Source organism: Spermophilus citellus (genome assembly GCF_964194105.1).
Source record: "Spermophilus citellus genome assembly, chromosome: 14".
NCBI classification, from domain to species: Eukaryota; Metazoa; Chordata; class Mammalia; order Rodentia; family Sciuridae; genus Spermophilus; species Spermophilus citellus.
The window spans coordinates 76,384,855-76,404,245 of NC_138194.1; the positions used below are offsets into that span (position 1 = coordinate 76,384,855).

The 19,391-nt window shown below is 32.1% G+C and overlaps 1 protein-coding gene across 2 annotated transcripts in view; it reads right to left on the reverse strand.

The window, feature by feature from the left end:
- Positions 1-19,391, reverse strand: part of NUDCD1 (NudC domain containing 1) — a 63,607-nt gene that overhangs the window by 18,174 nt on the left and 26,042 nt on the right. The window contains exons 3-8 of one of the 2 annotated variants that reach the window (XM_081266475.1): positions 17,363-17,548; positions 14,232-14,412; positions 12,550-12,732; positions 10,513-10,717; positions 7,670-7,814; positions 5,790-5,915 (exon numbers count right to left, since the gene is read on the reverse strand). In XM_081266475.1, coding sequence (XP_081122601.1) covers positions 5,790-5,915; positions 7,670-7,814; positions 10,513-10,717; positions 12,550-12,732; positions 14,232-14,412; positions 17,363-17,548 — 1,026 coding nt within the window. Of the gene's footprint in view, positions 1-5,789; positions 5,916-7,669; positions 7,815-10,512; positions 10,721-12,549; positions 12,733-14,231; positions 14,413-17,362; positions 17,549-19,391 lie in introns of both variants that reach the window. The other variant, XM_081266474.1, reaches the window with a different exon arrangement.

The window sequence follows — 19,391 nt, forward strand, 5'->3', positions numbered from 1 at the left end:
AAGCACACTACAGTGACATAGCCACACCAATGTTTATGGCAGTTCAATTCACAATAGCTAAGCTATGGAGCCAACCTAGAAGCCCATCAACAGATAAATGGCTAAAGAAATAGTGATGTATATACACATGCAATGGAACATTACTCAGCAACAAATAAAAATGACTTCATAACACTCACTGGTAAATGGAGTGAAATAAGCCAGTCCCCATAAAAACTAAAGGCAGAATGTTCTTTCTGATATGTGGATGCCAATCCACAACAAGGGGGGGGGGGTAGAAGTTTAGTGGATAAGACAAAAGGGAGGGCATTGAAGGGTGATAGGAATAGGAAAAACAGTTGAATGAATCTGACATAACTCTCCTATATTACATATATGAATACACCATTGCTGCATCTGATGTACATGTGTTAAGTCTCAATTTAAAATGTAACACAGAGTGAGTCAAAATTTGAAGACTGCTTGTAAGACCACGATAAAGACACTAGACATTATTTCGAATGTAACATACAGGAACCCACTACAGGGAAGATGAGAATAGGAAAATGACATTATCTACTTAACCCTTCAAAAGGGTTACTCTGATCTTCACACCGAGTACTTTTTATTAATTCAAAGGAGAAGATAATAACTTTAAGTGATAGCCACCAAGTTTTTTTTACTCTAATCAAATTTTACAACACAAAACAGGAGAAAGTGATGCCAAGATCCTCCTAATGTGATACACTGGGAAAGAAACAATCACTTGCATAATGCATAGTATTTTGGGGAAAAAATGCACTGAATCTGATGAGGAAAAAATTCAAAACAATACATAAAAGGCACAAAATAAAATAGCAAGGCCCTATCTCTAAATAAAATATTAAAAAAGGGCTGGGATGTGGTTCAGTGGTTAAGCACCCTAGGTTCAATCCCTGGTACAAACAACAAAACAATTAAATGCAGTATGTTCATAGGATTAGATCATGTGTAGGAGGAAAAACTTTACTTTAGAACATTATTTGGTTAATTGGTAAAATTCAAGTTTAAATCTATATTAGATAAAAGTGTACTGATGTTAAGTTTCATTAATTTTATTATCACTACATAAAAAAGGCCTTCAGTTTTAGTGTGTGTATGTATATATATATATATATATATATATATATATATATATATATATATGTATATATATGAAATAGTATGGGTAAGGGAACACAGTTTCTTTAACTTGTTACTAAATGTTTCTGCTTTAAAAAAGTAAAAAAAAAAAAAAAAAAAAGAAAAATTTGCAAAACGTTAACAACTGTTAAAATCCAAGTGAAGGATATGGTAATGAACTGAGTTTTATCTCCTCAAATTCATAGGTGGAATTCCTAATCTCTACTATCTGAGAATGTGACTGTAGTTTGGAATAGCAACTTAAAAAAGTTAAAATGAGATTCTAATGTATGAAATATGATTTGTCAAGAGCTTTGTAATGTTGTGAACATCCAATAAAAAATAAAAATAAAAAAAAAAGTTAAAATGAGGTGATTTAGGTAGACCCTAATCCAACAGGACTATTGTCTGTTGTCCTTTATAAGCGATTAGGATGCAGAAACAGAGAGAAAACCATGCCATTAAGGGAGTCTTTAGAAGAAACTAACACATCTAACACCTTGATCTCAGACTTGTAGTATACAATAGTTTAAGCCACCCAGTTAATGATACTTTGCTAAGGCAGCTCTAGCAAATGAAACCAGATTTAACTGTGATTAAAAAATTTCAAAGTATGTACAGAATACAAGAAAGGTTTCATCAAACTTTGTCTCTGAGAGTTATGGTGTAATGAGGGACTGTATAATCTCTGAATTTTCTGAAAACATAACCTGTTTATCACAGAAGTCTATCATTCACATTTCAAATTCAAATCACATTTTATTCAAAAGTAGGCACTGAATCTAGTAGCTTAGGATTTCCAATTTTCAAAGTTATGATACCAGTGTTTAGGGAAAATTATAGCGAAACATACTGGAAGCCCATAGTTTAGCTTCTAATATTGGTTCTATGAGTAATCTCATATAAACTTCATCTCAGCTTAGCCTAATATATCTATAAAATGGAGATTAAAATACAGCTAGTTCTATAAACCCAAGGTTTTTTCAAGGTTGGAAGGATTGTCTCTGTTTATTATATATTTATACTTCTTCCAAACTTTTGATGTTTCCACATGACACTTAGCAGATTAGCTACTGATAATAATCTAGCTTTTATAAATCCCCAAGGGGTGAAATCACAACTCGTTGGTAAATGAGAGGAAAAATCTGGGCATGTTCTGCTCAATTCTATTACTTTTTCCTCTAAGGCACTTGAGGGCCCTCCAGGGACAACTCCTGGGGCAGTAAGAGTTGGTTTGGCATTGTGTAATTATGGTGAAAGCTGCTAAATTCCAGGGTACAGTGAGAAGATCTACTAAGCCTTGTATTATAATTGCTCAGCAATAAAGGTTTTATTTTGGTTCTCTGTGACTCCTTGGTTTTAAGTAACATGATGGAACACAGGAAATGAGATTAATTGGAGGTCTCTCAGTAACCAACATTAAACTAGTAATCAATACTATTTAGCAGTACTAAAATGAATTAAAATTCACAGAGAACCTAACTTTATATTTTATTGAGTCTATTTTATAGTACAACTTCATTTTATTAAAAATAAAGCATACCACCATATTATTAAAATCATATTTTAATTTATACCCATATTTACATACTATGAAGAATACTGTACAAAATGGAAGCTGTCAACATTTCATACATGCTTAAATATGTGTGAAGCCAGGCGTGGTGGTACACACTGGTAATCCCAGTGATTTGGGAGCTGAGGCAGAGGAAAGCCAAGTTTGAGGCCAGTCTCAGCAAATTAGCAAGGACATGTCTCAAAACGAAAAGTATAAAGGGCTGGGGATGTGGATCAGTGATTAAGCATTTCTGGGTTTAATCCCTAGTAACAAGATTAAAAAAAGTATTGCCCACATTTTACAAGTTTAAAATATATGAGCATTTTATCACCTTATATACCTGAATTGTTGGGAGTGCTGAAAAATACCAAAATGTCTTAAAATTTGTTTTAAAATTAAGCCCACTGTATCACAAGCTTTGCAAGACTGGTATTTTGAAATACATATTACAAATTGTTGAAATCTTAAAAGAAAATAGATTATGACACCTAAGATCAGGTGCTTTCCATATAAAAGTTAGGCAAAAAATAATAACTAGAAGTTACAGCTTGGGGCTGGGGATGTGGCTCAAGCGGTATCGCGCTCGCCTGGCATGCATGTGGCCCGGGTTCGATCCTCAGCACCACATACCAACAAAGATGTTGTGTCCACCGAGAACTAAAAAATAAATGTTGAAAATTCTCTCTCTCTCTCTCCTCTCTCACTCTCTGTTTAAAAAAAAAAAAAAAAGTTACAGCTTTTAGGATTATAACTTTAGGAGGAGAAGCCAGATTCTTCATTACAAAAAACATATAAGGTTCAATGAATCAGAATTAAGAATCTTCTATCAAGTCACACCTTGAGAGAGATTTTCTAAAATTTAACCCTAAGCATTAAAGAGAAGAGAAGTTGTGTGATGGCCGTCATTTGCTCACAATTAAGGGCATCATCTATGGAATATGTTGGAAATAAACAACATCCAGGAAGCAAAATTCCTAGGAAATCCAAATAGCTTTCATTATCTGGCTTTGCATCAGTACCCAGATTGGTCATTACCATCTTCCCCCAAACACTTCACTCTTCAGTTAGAAGAGTCACTGAGTATTAAGGCAGACTGAAAGGTAAAAGTCAATTTCTTAAAAGCAAAGATGACCTGAAGCTTTTTTTTTTTTTTAATTTTCATGATTGCTACCAAGAAATCAGTCTAAAAATATTTATTAAACACTTGTGAATCATAAACTTTGGGGATCCTGTGATGAGCAAGATGCTGTCCACATGCTTTTTAGAACTTACTAGTGGTATAGGGTGATGGAAAGCAGAGCAGCGCAGGGATAAAAATTAACTATAAAATCAATACTTAATTTTGGTACAGCTTCAATAGCACCTTGGCCTAGTCATTGGTCCTGTGCCACTGCAAGTCTAAGCAAGATCTAGAAATGCTCAATTTTACAACTCAATTTTGAGAATAATTCCCAGCCATTAAAGACATCTGTTAAGTAACCAAAACAAACACACAAACAAGGGAGGTAAAGTAAATAAGAGGAACAGTTAAGAGATTTTCTTTTAACCTCTAAGAAGGTGGGGGAAATTTAGATTAAGTAAATCAAGTTCCTATTTTAATTGGTTCCATGAATTCTGCTAAAATACACTTTCCCGCAATTCTCTATAAGATAGAGACAAGAGACCAAATCTGGCAAACATTTCTTAACATTTGAGCCTTTAAGCCCTATAACAAAGACTCAAAGAGTTCTAAAAACAGAATAACAAAAGTACAAGTTATTCCCTTGACTCTGTTGCTTCTGCTTAGACTGAGTGTCCTAAAGCCCCATCATTTCTAGATTTGGTAATAAGAGTAATTTCTTTATGTGTAGCTCCAAATCAGCCACTGATTAGCTGTAGAGATGGTTCTCACAAAATCAACTCTGTAATATACACTTGAGTGTGTAGTATGATCTAATGACTCAAGATTCCCCTAAGCATAAATATCTCATAAGTTTTAAAATTTAAAAATCTAGATCAAAGCAGACGACCAAATGCTGAAATCGTGATTGTACTGACTCACTCCAGGCAATATTCTGTAGTACTGATGCAATATTCTCAAAGCTTTTAAACAGAATGTAATTCTCAAGGGAAAATACTTACTTGTGACATATTTGAGATCCACCACAGAGAGAAAGAAAGAAAAAAACACAATTTAAGGAGTTGAATAATAAAAATATTCCAAAATGGGAAAAAAAGGAAAAAATTAAATATTGATAAAGAAGGATTTTTCCAAGTTTGAAACAGGCCACATGATTCAAAGAAACACTAAGTCAAATAAAAAAGTTGCTCACAAAAGAATAGTTAATATATGAACAGTCAACAGTTTTAAAAAATACTCATATTAAAACAAAATCTGCTGTGTCTTGCAAACCAATTAGTAAAGATCAGATTAGAGTTGATTTTGTGAGAACCATCTCTACAGCTAAACTGAAGGTGCAGGTAAAGATGCAGAGAAACAGGCAATAACCAAAAACATTACTGATGAGATTAAAACTGATCTCAGTTCGTCAGACACTCACTCAGTCAATGATTCATGAATTTGATTTCTGTTAACTCTTCATTAGATAAATATTCATGAATATAGAAAAGCTTCATATAACAAAGGAATTATTTTAGCAGCTTCATGAATAATGCAGTTAAAAAGTTATATACCTACCCTCCCAACAACAATATTATAGGACAAACAATCCAACCATTTAACAAGGGATAGGAAAACCATGAAATGTTTATGTCCTAATGTTCAATGAAAAAAGAAGATATAAAGTTATGCATTATAGAGTCACAACTGTATATAAAACACTGGTACAGAAAAAAAGCCAATTGAAAAATATCAACACACTGTAGTACCAAAAAAATGAAATGCTGTTTTATTAGATTTAGTGTTGTGGAACAATGCTACTTTATAGAATGATGGGATTTAAGCATAAATATTTGGTACAACTTCAATAGCACAGTCATTAACTGATAATCAAGCTACTTTTGCAAAACACTTATTTGGTCATTTAATTATCATCTGAGTAACTTCTCTACTTATTTAGAAAATTTTTGAAACACTATTATAAGAACTTACCACATGAGTAGTTTTTAATGTATTGCCATCAAATCTGCATAAACTGGAACTCTCTTCAAAAAAAATGTCACATTCTTCTAACTCTTGAGCATTACAAGGAGGTTTTTCTTTATCTGGATTTGGATTCTTAGATCATAAAATGAAATAAATAAGTCAAAAAATAAGTCAAAAAACAACAGTAAGGAAATGCATTTACTCACCCTTAGAAATGTTGTGATTATAGCAATAATTAAAACTAATTTCAAATACATAACCAATAAAAATAGCCACAGAGATGACAGAATGATGGAGTCAGCACAGAAGGACATTAAAACAGCTATTATAAACAAGTTCTATGTACTCAAAAATGTAAAGGAAAACACAATCATGTAGACATATGGAAGATATAAAAGAATTCAAATCTCTAGATATGAAAATTAAAAATAAAATATCAAATAGAAAACAAAACAAGTATTATCACAAGTACTGAAAATTCTATAGCCATTCAGAAGAAAAATTCTCAGTACACTAGGAATACAAGAAAATTTCTTTAATTTGATAAAAAAGAATCTACCACACTTTATAGTGAAATACTCTTTTCCTAAAGATGATAATAGGAATGTCTGTTTTTGCCATTCATGATTCTATTTAACAGTAGAGTATAGCCACCACATGAAATACATTTGAAAATTTCAAAAACACAAAACTGCTCTCAATTGCAGATGACAGGACTGTATTTTCATTCTGCACTGTCTTTTCAGAATGTAACAAACATAATGATGTCTATGTATACGTAACTTTCTCATAAATACAAATATGTCTTTGAAACCATCAGGTTTAAAAAGTAGTTAGAAGAAACACTTGTTTCAAAACAAGTCTTTTATTAATATTAGCCTGGAAATATTATACACAATAAATACTTGCTGAACGAATGAATGCAGTCACTCCCTCTGAAAGCCAGCCGTTTGGGGCATCATTCCAGTGGTACTTTCTTGTTTGTTTATTAAACCTAAATTATTTGCCCTTGAATTTTAGGTTTTCTATCATATGCAAAACTAAAATGAACAAGATTTTGGGTAACATATTCTCTGGATATCAGGAGTATTTCTGTAGCCTGCATGGCTTGTGTTAAAAAGCTATGAAACTGAAGTTTTGTAGTCTACGTATAAATTCCAGTGTTTGCTGAAATTTTCAATTATTGGGGCCAATTCTATTTTTGTCATGTTTCCTTTTGACAAAGACATTCACTTTCAATATTACAAACTTTGTTTTCTACTTTAAGATGCAACTAAGGCTACAGGATAATTGTTAATGTAGCCGCCTTCATCATTATTATTCAAGATGGCAATAAAGCAGACATTCTACATAAACTGATATAATTTTTGGTAAACAAATATATAACTGACTTTTTGCTGTATCTGTCCAAATTAGCATGGGAACATTTTCAACCCCATGGCTGAATAAGTATTGTCTTAGTCATTGTACTCATTACAAGAATTTACTTTGTCAAAAATAACTATACTATATATAATCTACATATATATCCTTGTGATAATCTAAGATTACTTAGAAAATGTCAATGATAAGTAGATTATTAGCATAAAGTGTTAAATAATTATTTGTTCCTGGCAGCATTTATTAGTTAATTCTTCTAAAGGAGACTATATGCAGATACATAAATACATACACACACACCCCTATACAATATCCCCCACATATATGAATTCGCACCATGTAAGAATTAGAACTTAAGTCATTTTAAGACATTAATCAGGTCAATAGTACTGCATCTACGTCTTTTACACTTGTCAAAGCAAAATACTATTTGAAAATCATGGGACAATCCTCACATAACATACTCTGGATTCTAGGAAAGTCACACTACTACTGCAACTGCTTACCAGTTCTTCTGAAGTCAAATGCATCAAACGTTCAGCTATGGCAGCACATTGGGCTGAGTCTCTTATAAGTTCCCCTTGTTTATCACCAACCACTAGCTCAGGCCATGTCAATCCTTCATTCTTTTTAATCAAGAAAATCTCCAAGCTAAAAGTTTAAACGAGAAAAGTCGTATTAAACAACTATGCAAGTTATACTATCAAAAACAAGCAGAAGAATCTTCTACAGAAATACTCCTCTGGTATCCAGAAAGTATGTTACCCAAAATCCTGTTCATTTTAGCTTTGCATATGATAGAAAACCTATAATTCAAGGGCAAATAATTTAGACTTAATAAACAAACAAGAAAATACCACTGGAATGATGCCCCAAATGGCTAGCTTTCAAAGGGGAGTGACTGCAAAAAATGAGTCTACTCAAAAAGTACTGTGGTTGTCCAGGTGTGCAGAATGTTAAAATTAAAGAACAAAAAATGCACAAGTAGCATGAATATGAGATAATGGTAAATGGGGGTTGATGTACTTTATAAAGGAAAGCCTACAACCATAAGGTAGTTCTTGGTATCTGAAACCAACAAGTAACTTTATTTTCACAAACTAATAACCATTAATATGTATCTATTAATCAAATTATCAGGTTGGTTAAATCAATGCAAATGTTAATTTTAATGTATAGATTTTAAAGAATTGAAAAGAAATGTAGGAATTAGGAAAACAACTTTGGTAATACAGGGAAATAAAGATGTTAATGTAGTCTCTATTAACTTATTCAAAATCTAATTCTGTACATTTGAACCATTAAACAGAAATAAAAATAAATAAATAAAAAATGTCTGTTAGGGAACCCTGAGATCAGGGACTGATGATTCAGGAGAGGGAAGAGCTGAGTCAGGGCAGATGACTGACACAGAAGGCAGCTGGCCTTTGATCCTTGGCAATAGGAGATGAAATTCAAGTAAGATGCTCTGTGAGCAGCCGTTGCTGCAACAGAAAAAAAATGGGATGTTAGGAGCTGTTCCACAGCAAAGTGACCTTTACCACGTGACATCTTTGGTACATGTGCTATGCTAACCCATGCTGTGGAACACAAATGCAAGCAAACAATTTCAAAAATACAATTATACTTATTATCAAACAGAACATGTAAGCTTATCATTCTTTTTTAAGGCTATTATTATTACCACCGCATGAATTAATTACAGCATTTTAAAATTTTCTAATATTATTTTAAGAGATAGGAGATCCTATCATTAGCATTGAAAATTACTACCATAATCAGCAATGCCCAGATGAAGTTATATTTTCTAAGTAAAAGGCTAAGCCAAGCACAGTGGTGCACTCTTGTACTCCAGTGGCTTAGGAGGCTGAGGCAAGAAGATCATGAGTTCAAAGCCAGTCTCAACAAAAGCAAGGCACTAAGCAACTCAGTGAGACCCCGTCTCTAAATAAAATACAACATAGGGCTGGGGATGTGGCTCAGTGGTCGAGTGACCTTAAGTTCCATCACTGGTCCGCTCCACACCAAAAAAAGGCTAATCTTGATGATGAAGATAATAATGACAGTTTACATTTACCTAACATTGACCATATACCATGCATCGTCTTAAGCACTTTGCATGTTTTAATTCACTTATTGCTCATCACAACCAAATTAAGTAAGTACCATTATGTTCATTTTACAAGCAAGGGGGAAAAAAGAACTTAAAGGAGGTTAAATAACTTGCCAAGGTCACAAGCTAGTAAAGCAGCCTGGCTCCAAGTCCATGTTCTTCACTACTGAACTATTCTGCCTCTCTGAAAAAATACATGTAAATAACTTTTAAGAACTTTTACCCAGTGACCAGAATGTATAAACACATTCTTAGTTGCTACCTCAAGATGTTTAAAATAGCTCACATAATCTTAGTTACGAAGAATGAACCATTGTTATTTTGCACACCTCAACAACATAGCCCTTTCAGCATGACTGTGTTTCTACATTTTAAAACCAGCATCAGATCCTACTACTATCCAAGCAAAAAGAAACATACATAATAAGATACAGCCTAGTTAACAAACCCTTTCAAAGTGAGAAAGAACATTAACTACTGGAAAATGAGAGAGATGAACAATTTAATCAAGCACAGAAAATCATGTTTTTTTTAAGCCAACAATACCACCTACGCCTCATTGTAATTATCTTTTGTAACACAAAATCATAACCAAAAACCTCAAATTTACTGAAAAAACAATAGTGGTCTATGTTCATGTGTTGAACACTCAAACTGTTTGCATGAAATTCAGCAATTCCCCTAGACCTTTGCTGGATTACTGCTTGATGAATTATATTTAACCCAATTTATAGTTGAAAATGAACAAAAGCAAAATGTATAAATTGTGCATAGTATGTGTCAAAAACTTAAAAAAAAAAGAAAAAAAGATGTGTATGTTGTTAGAAAACATGAAATATCTCTGGATGGAAAGTAGGGATGGTAGTTGTATTATTTAGTAAGCAAATGAAGCTTAACAGAAAAAAAAAGATTTCTATTTAACAGTTTAAGAGTGCAAATTAAAATAAATAACCATTTTGCCTAGGGTTATTACTGTACCCAGAGCTGGTAATAACAAACACTTCTACCTACTGCAAGCAATAACTACATTAGTATCTTTAATCTTAACCATAATTATGCTGTGTGATATAAAAAATCTGTTTTTAATTTATTTGAAAAAAAAAATCAGAAATGTAAACAGAACTATTGTATTCATCTTTGATATAACAACTGTAGAAAGAGTAAAAATAAAAGAAAAAAGTAAAAATACAATAACAAAAAAGTAAAATTTCAAACATAAAACTATAAAAAATATACCTATTATTCTCTTTAATTATCCATGTACTGCTTTCATGATCAATAGATGAATACAGCTTTCCTTCCAATAACTGGCAATCCCTCAGCATAATGTTGATGTGATCAGGTAAAAACTGCACATGAACATCTTCTTTAACGCTGTTTTCTGGAAGCCGTACTGTCACTGTCAAATCATCTTCAGTTTGTTGCCAATAATACAGAGGTTCTACTAAGAAAAGAAAACTGCATTATGTAATAAAAACAAGACTACAACATACAAAATTAGAGACTAGAACATAAGAAAGAATATCCATCTCTAAAAGAATCTTAGCATATCTTCTAGTGATTATCTCACAAAAAAAAGTAATTATAAATGAACCCACATAGACTTTAGGGAATTTTCCCTTAAAGAATTGTAGCAATTTTACTTGACATTCTCCTCTTCCAGTCTTACCTACTGTTCAGAAAATAAGGATTCATAAAATACAATGGACAACAATGCCTCATCCCCATTTCATACCTACCTCCCTATACTCACCCCCCCTTTCCCTCTTACACACACACACACACACACACACACACACACACACACACACACACATTGGATTCCTGTTTGAAAAGAATATAAAATATGTCTTCCTCAAAAGTTTATCCAAGCAGTTTTTATTTAATAAGCACCCAATGGAAGACTTCAGCCAAACAATGAGGATAGCAAGAGTCTGTAAAATTACATGAACTTTTAGTATAAAGAGGCATGAAAACAAACTAAAGGGCAAGTCAAAATTTTCGAGTTTCTCACCAAAAACAGACAAACATCTAAATTTTCTTGATTGTTGGTTGTTTTTAGAGTTTTTCTGTGCTTTTAGAAATTATGTTTTAGGATTTAAGAAAAAATATTATTATTTGTATTATTATGACAATACCAAATAGCCAGACAATACCAGTCTTTCTGAGATTTACAGAAAATGAAACTAGTATGTATACTCAGAAAAGTTTAAACATGCTGATTAATAAAAAATTCCTAACTTTTGAAAATTATTTTGTGAAAATTCTGTAAAAAAAATGAATTCAAGATATAAGAAGTCAACAATAAAAAATATCTGGACTAGTAATTAGTGATTTAAACACAAGGTGTGTTCCACTTGGGCTATCACATGCCTTCCTACTACATGTCTTCAACTACATGGTCCTAGCTATCTGGCATAATGGTTCCAATGACCAGGGCATTCTTCCTTCCTGCCCAACTGCTCATCAATGAAGTTCTAGAGAGCATGCGGATATGAACAGTCAATCTGGAAAAGTTTTAGGAGGGTTTAACACTATAATTAAGACAGAATAGAAGAGAATCTAACAAAAACCACATAATATATGAAGAAACAACGGTGCTTAAAGGCTAACTAAAGCGCCAAGCATAACTTTTTGTACTTAGAGGTGTGTATATACATAATAAACCTGGTGGAAATATTTGTAAATTACATCCCTGGCTGTGAACATCAGAAATATGAACAGTGATTATGAAGGGATGTTTTTGAATAGTTTTAAAATAATATGTATCTTTGTATACAAATATAAATTTCTTCTTAAAGGCGTTAATATTTTCATTCTAAAATATGACCTTTATTCATTCATTCAACCTTGAGAAAATCTTGATTCTGCCCTCAAGCAACTCTATCAGTTTAGTATGAAAGATAAGAACATGTATATTAGTTGAACTCATTTTAAAACATTAGTACTCTTAATACCATCATACAGGTTTTGCAAATGCCAACAATAATTAATTTGCTTATTAACTTATTTAAATATTTATTAAACATGCAATCAAGTAAGCTGAGAGATTTAAAAAAATCTTTGATAATCACAAAATTATTAAATTTTATATAGCTTCCACTATTTAGGTGGTATATTTTACAAAAGTCTTTTTTGGGAAATACAAAAGAAAATTAAAAACGTATCTATCCCACCTGGTAGAACCCATAACCTAACTGGAAAGACAAAACAGACATAAATGTTTATGTATAGGAATACACACAGCTTTATAAAGATTAAACATAAAATCACCTTGGATTTTCTCTGACATGTCTTCATTCATATTTTCTTCAAGATCTTGATCAACCTGAACAAATTTGAAGGACTTATAGGAGACAATCATTAAACCATTTCCATTTGGCTCAATAGCAGCATAATTTGGCACTGATTTTCCACGGAGAATATCACGCTTAGTAATTTCATACTTTTTATTATCTATAAGAAAATTAAATACGTTAGAACAAAACATTACAAAAATGGATAATAAAAATAATCTGAAAACATGTTAATTTTAAATTAAATATTCTAAATATTATTATTACAATTCACATTAATAATCTTTGTGTAAGAATAAAATATTCATAACCTCATTATCTTCAATGATTATTTAAAAATACTGGATCTGATGCAATTTTCTCTTAGATTATTCTGTCCAATTTTGGCTGGTGGCAGTAGCCACCAGCCACAAGCAATTAATTAAAATTAAGTTTAAAATCCAATTCCTCAGTTACGCTGGCCTTCCAACTTCTCAATAGTTATACCATAGTACCTATGGTAGTGAATGGTGCACATATGAAACATGTCCATCTCATAGAAGTTCCTATTGGACAGCAAAGATCTGGCCTTCAAAGTGACTAACTTACCTAGAATATCAGCTTCTGAAGGTTCTACCTTCTCCTTGACTATAGTCTGTCTATTTTCCCAGCAGGTATATGACAGGCATCTTCTGAAAAGAGCCACAAATTGAGGATAAGGGAAAAAGTGTGGTGGGGACTATTTTTCTGTCTGTTCTAACTGCTGGTAAGGGGGGTTTCTTAAAATAAAATATGCTTACAGTAGAAATTATTTCTACACATAAAGAGATCTAGATTACTAATAACCAAATATAAAAAAACACTTTTAACATATAAACAACCATATCCTAAAAGCTTTTTGTAAATTAACTAAATTTATTATTCTATGAAGATAGGGTTTTTTTTTGTTTGTTTTAAAAAATACTCAGACATTTCAGTTGAGCCCATATCTTTACTTATACTATTTACTCTATTAATATGGGTTGCATCCTCTCCTATATTCATACATTCAATTCACACATATATAAAAACAGGCTTATAGTTTCATGAATTAACTAAAATTATACATCTATACATCCTTCACAGGTACATGCAAGAAAAGCAATCCTACTTGCTTTTAATGACCTAAATTTAGGCACTATATATTTTATAGGAAGGCTATTCATTCCAAAATGAATAATTACCACAAGATATATCTGTACAGCTACAGATATGAAAATTTATATAAATAAGATGAATAAATTTGAAGTAGTTAATGTAACAGATTTGTGCTTCCCAGCATTTCTGGTTCATCTCTGGAGAAACACAGTAGCATAAAACTGTAATTCTTAGCAATATTAAAAATATACATGTTAAAAATTTTCAAGAATTATGTAGTAATGTCTTGTAATAATGTCTCCTTTTATACAAAGGCATAACTAGCTCTGAAAGCACATTATTTATTTATTTATTTTATTAACTCATAACTGATTCATACCTGAGGAGAAACTATCTACAGATATCCAACCCACCTGTGGTGGCAGGTGCTAGAATCAATAGTGCCCAGGAAAAACAAAGCAGCATTTACAGGGACAGCTTTGCATTTCAAAACATACTGATGGCAATCACTATAGAGAGATTCAGAATTTTATTTTATTTTACCTTTATTTTTCTTACTGATAGTGACCCACTCCAGAGAAACATAGAAACCACTTCCTTTCATATCCAATTCTTCTTTCTCTATTCGAAGAATTAAGATAGCTATGGAATGTTCTTCAGCTTTTAGCAAAGAGATACTGTGAATTATGATAAAAGGATCCCCAAGCTCTTCATTAAACATAATCTACCAAAAAAAAAAAAACACCATGAAAATGTATATATTGTACAAGCATAGCACAGAGGGAATACATAAAAGTGGTGACAATCCAACAACTATTTTGTATACTATTTATTAGGAAGAATTAAAAAATAAAAGCAAATTTAAATAATGTTCCTTGAAGAAAAAACTTGTGCATGCGCGAATACACACGCGCATACACACCAACGCGATTTGTATAATAGAAAACTGATCAATACTCTTGGCTTTAAAGAAAATAACAGGGCATCTACACAGTATTTAAAGGAGAAAGAGAACTAAAAGCAATCTCCTAAAGGAGAATTACACAGGGTAAAAGTGTTCTACATAAAAAGACCACAGGCAAGTCAACATTCACTCCTAGTCTCTTCCCTTTTATCATGTATGACTTATTTCTGCTTTCTTACTCTTTGCTTCTGCATTCTGTGTGCTGTATGCATGTAGGTGCATGTATGTTTTATACCTATTATTTATTTATTTGTATTTCTGTTTATTTTCTTGAAGTTCACAAAGATAAAAGTCATCAGAGAACAAATCAGTAAAGTTTAATCTCAAAACCAAAGAGCCCATTTACACTTAAAAGATATTCAACAAACTCTATTTAAAATGTATTCTTGATGTTCTTCTCCCTTCCCCAAACAAATTTAAAGCCGCACAAAATCTTATTAAAATCTTTTTTATACCATAAATGCGTGCTCTAAAAGACAATCTACCTCTTAAAGTAAACACTAAACAGGAGAGTTTTAAGACTGATTTCTAAACAAGATTTCTGAAAAGTTGCCGTTGGGGAAAAATTTAAAAAAAAAAAAAAGTTAGCTTTTTTCTTTTGAAATCTGTGCCTAGAGTCCCTGCAATTTTTTTCTACTTGAAATCTCTATAAAGAAAAGTGAGCTGTTATCTATTTCCCTATATGTTTGAGCACTTCTGCCAAAATTATTCAATAGTAAGTCTTCGGAATTCATCTAACAATTTTCAAAAGCAGAAACAACAACAACAACAAGCCCTCAGATACTCAAAACTGAGACAACCTATGAAGATAAATTTTGACTTGGCTGACTGAATTTAACTCATTTGCAGGACAATGGAAGCTAAAGGCAAGAAGCAAAAATTACATGTTTTAGGAGGTATAAGCAGCTAGTTTTTCCTTTTTTTTCTTTCTCTTACAAGTGGTAGGAACTAGAAAGAGTAAAAAGAAACAGATGACTAGACTAAAAGTTGCTAGGCTGAGGTTTTTAATCGTCTGAACAAGACCAGCATCTCAACTGTAACACTATTCTGATCTACCACCCTCATAATATTATTAGGAAAGTACGCCGCAGTCTTCCATATCTTTTAATTTCTTTCTATACCCTAGTCATCACCACCACCCTTGGCCCCCTAGTGCCCTATCATGCCCTTTAATCACTTTTATTCTTAGCTTTTTTTTTGTCACACCAATTGCCCCAAAGTCCTAAAACTCTCTTAAATTATTGTAACTAATATATTCTGTAGCTTTCTCACTTTAATTAATGTCCAAGTCCCATTCTTCTCTCACTTCCCCCATTATCTAGACAAAGCTATAATTATTAACATACAACATCTCAGAAGGGTTCTTTTTTTATTATAGCAGTGTATACTAAAAAGGGCATAAGACAGATTTCAGTTTTTAATGAATTAAAACATATTTTTTAAAGGCCTAATATGTTTCAAGGGGACACACACAGCAAAAATCAAAAGAATTATAAATCTATGTGCATCTCCTTCCAGCAGAATCTGTGGAATAGAATATTCTTAAAAAATAAGTTGAGAGTGAACTGAGTCCTCTTGTCTCTTCCTGCTTAAAACCAACTTAATCTACAAAACTCAATAATAATTCTTATTTTTATCTCTTGACCATCATTCTCAAAACTCCAAATGTTTCAGTTAATGATAGCTATAACACACAATAACTCATTTTTTAAGTTTTTACTGAAGGCTAGAGTAGAAAATGTCACAATGTCCAATGAATATGAAACTGTGAATGCAACAGTCTCTTATAAACAGACTACTGGTGATGTTTTTGTTTAGTTTTTCAGACATACTATAATTTGGTAATATACCATTTAGTAAAAACTTAGTAAGATAGACAAGTCATTTAGTTTGAAAACCTCCCAGGTTTTTCTCAAATAATTAAGGTCTGATATTAATATGTATCGTTGATCTGATAAAGATATTTTATAACATGTAAATATATTAAACTTTTATCTCTCTATTTACCTGAAACTAGAGGCTATCTGCTAAGATTTAGACAGTGGCAATATTATACCAATTAGTGGAATTCAAAGGAATTGAAGCAATAAATCATTTGATTATCTACCCCAAATCATTTTCTTCCATTTTCAAAAACAGGCATTGGAAAAATTGATTGTCTTATTGCCATTAAAATCCTAATCCACCTCTCACATTTAGATCTGCTTCATTTTTTAACATTGAAAGAAAAATGGCATCTTAGCGATTAGTACATAAGCATATTTATATTACTATGTATTTTTCTAAGTAGGGAATAGTTAAACTATTTGATCAGTGTAAACATATCAGCAAATTTAACATGAAAGTAGAGGAGAAAAACATTTCAATATAAGTTTTTTCAACTCTGTTTCAAGGAGGAGACAATGTCAGTGCTTAGTGCAGTGCTTTAATACATACAAAACACTCAAGAAATATTTGCTGAAAAATAAATGCAAATCCTGACAAGTATACTGACCCTAGATGAAAACAAACAACTAACCTATCAGTTAAACACAAAGTATATGTATGTTATAATTTACTTAAAAAGAGACACAAGACTTTATATTAAAAAAACCAAGAGGTCACCTATAAGCTCTCCTTGAAAAGTATTCTTTTAAAATAAATAAGGTCTAATTTGCATATACTTTCTGGACTTTGAAAGTCTTAAAAAAAAAAAAACCAAAAACCTCACCTCCCATTTTTCAGAAGCACTATTTCCACGTTCACCTGTTCCAATAACATATAATCTTCCAGTTCCATCTGACAAGGTAACCCAGGTGGATGATGTGAAATGGATAGATGCACAAAGGCGATTATCGCATGCCGTCAAATCTGTAGGTAGTCGAAACACCTCTCGTGGTTTTCCTAAAGCAGTATCCTAAAAAGGAGTCAAACATAAGTGAACCCTTTCCTCTTCCCTGAATCATACACGCACAAAATAAACATCTGCAGTGTAGTAATTTTTCTCTTATTCAAGAGTCTGATCTAACTGCCTTCCCTTTAAGATATATTACTAATCACTTTTTTGGGGGAGGGGAGGAGTTTAAGAGATTATATGTAGCACAAAGAAACATTTATTATTGAAACTTTTATGCAATTAATATATATTATAAAACATTGAGTTAGAATATTCAAATTGCAATACCACACATTTTTTTTATTAAATATGTTTTTAAGTTTAAAAAATTTTTAAAGTGAGTGGATTTAAAGAAAAATACTGTTTATGACTCATAGGACACACCCATGCCAAAAAAATCTAATGCAGGACTAGAATCACTGAAGTGAGGAAAATACAGCTTTGACTTAAAGGAAGTTATCACTTGAGGTCCCTCAATTTCAGGCCCCAAATGATTTTTTCAGCTACTGATTCCCTTCAAACAAATAAAATAAAGTAGATGGGATGGATAGTATGTGACTTCTAGGGCTGGATCATCAAACACTTTACATCTTCTGTCTCATTCTTCTTCTTGGATTGACACTATAAGGGAGGCTAGCTACCAAACCATAAAGATGATTAAATAGTCCATGGAAAGAACATCATAGGGAAGAACTGAGGGCTCCTACCAATAACCGGCACCATATGAATGAATCATTTTGGAAATGTATCCTTCAGGCCTAATCAAGCTTTCAAATGACTGTATCCATGGCTGACATCATAACCTAATGAGAAAGCTTCAACCATACCACTCCACTGAAAGCACTCCCAGACTTCTGACCACACAAACTGTGAGATGCTTATTGTTCCAAGTCACTAAGTTCTGAAATTGTTTCTCAGCAATAAATAACACAATGCAGAAGTCTAGTTTTCTTTTAGCTTTAGAGTTACCAGTTTTTTAATTCACTAATTAGAAATATCATACAGATACTAGCCTGCAGTATGAAACACTGCATTTAAACTATCACCAACTCAGTTTTTTGTTAACAAATTCTCAATTGTGCCTATGTCCTTATAATTTTAAGATATAAGATAGGTTGCAGCATTAAAATGTTTTACAAGAAAATACATAAAATGGCTTACTATTCTGGAAATAAGCTTCGTTTCGGTATTCAATTCAACAATTTTTTTGTTGTTATTAAAATTTTAGTTGTCAGTTAAGAAATTTTTACCATAGGACAAGAGTACTCCTAGAACTATTCAGATGTACATACTAATAAAATACAAGCCCTATACACAAGCCACAAGTTTTTTTGGTGACTGTTTCTTTTTACTTTCCTTTGAAACAGTACCTTTATTTCCTTTCCCTCCTCATATTTTACTGATTTGCATAATACCCAATAAAATCATAAATATAAAATATAGCAAGCACAGCTGGCATGAATAGTTTTTAGAAACATTACATCTGAGTATTTGTAATGTAAAACTTAACTAGTAAAAAACTGAATTGTATTAGCATAATGCTGAGTAGCATATATTAGTAGTAAACTTTAAGCTTTCTGTAGTCTCTAGCCCCTACTTTTTACCGAGGGAGTTTAGAATAGAATACCAGTTAATCCAGTCAGTCAGTTAAGTGAAGGTCAAATAAGAGAAATTTTGCCATATGTTCATGCTTATGTCAGCATTTAGAATACAATGCTGTATTCTACAAAATGAGAAAAACAATGGACTAGTCAACAAATGGTATTGAGACTAAACTTTTCAGAAACAATTCAACTTAATGTTTCCTCACACCTCATGTAATAAAAATGTTCACCATTTAACACTATAAATGAAAACTTGTGCT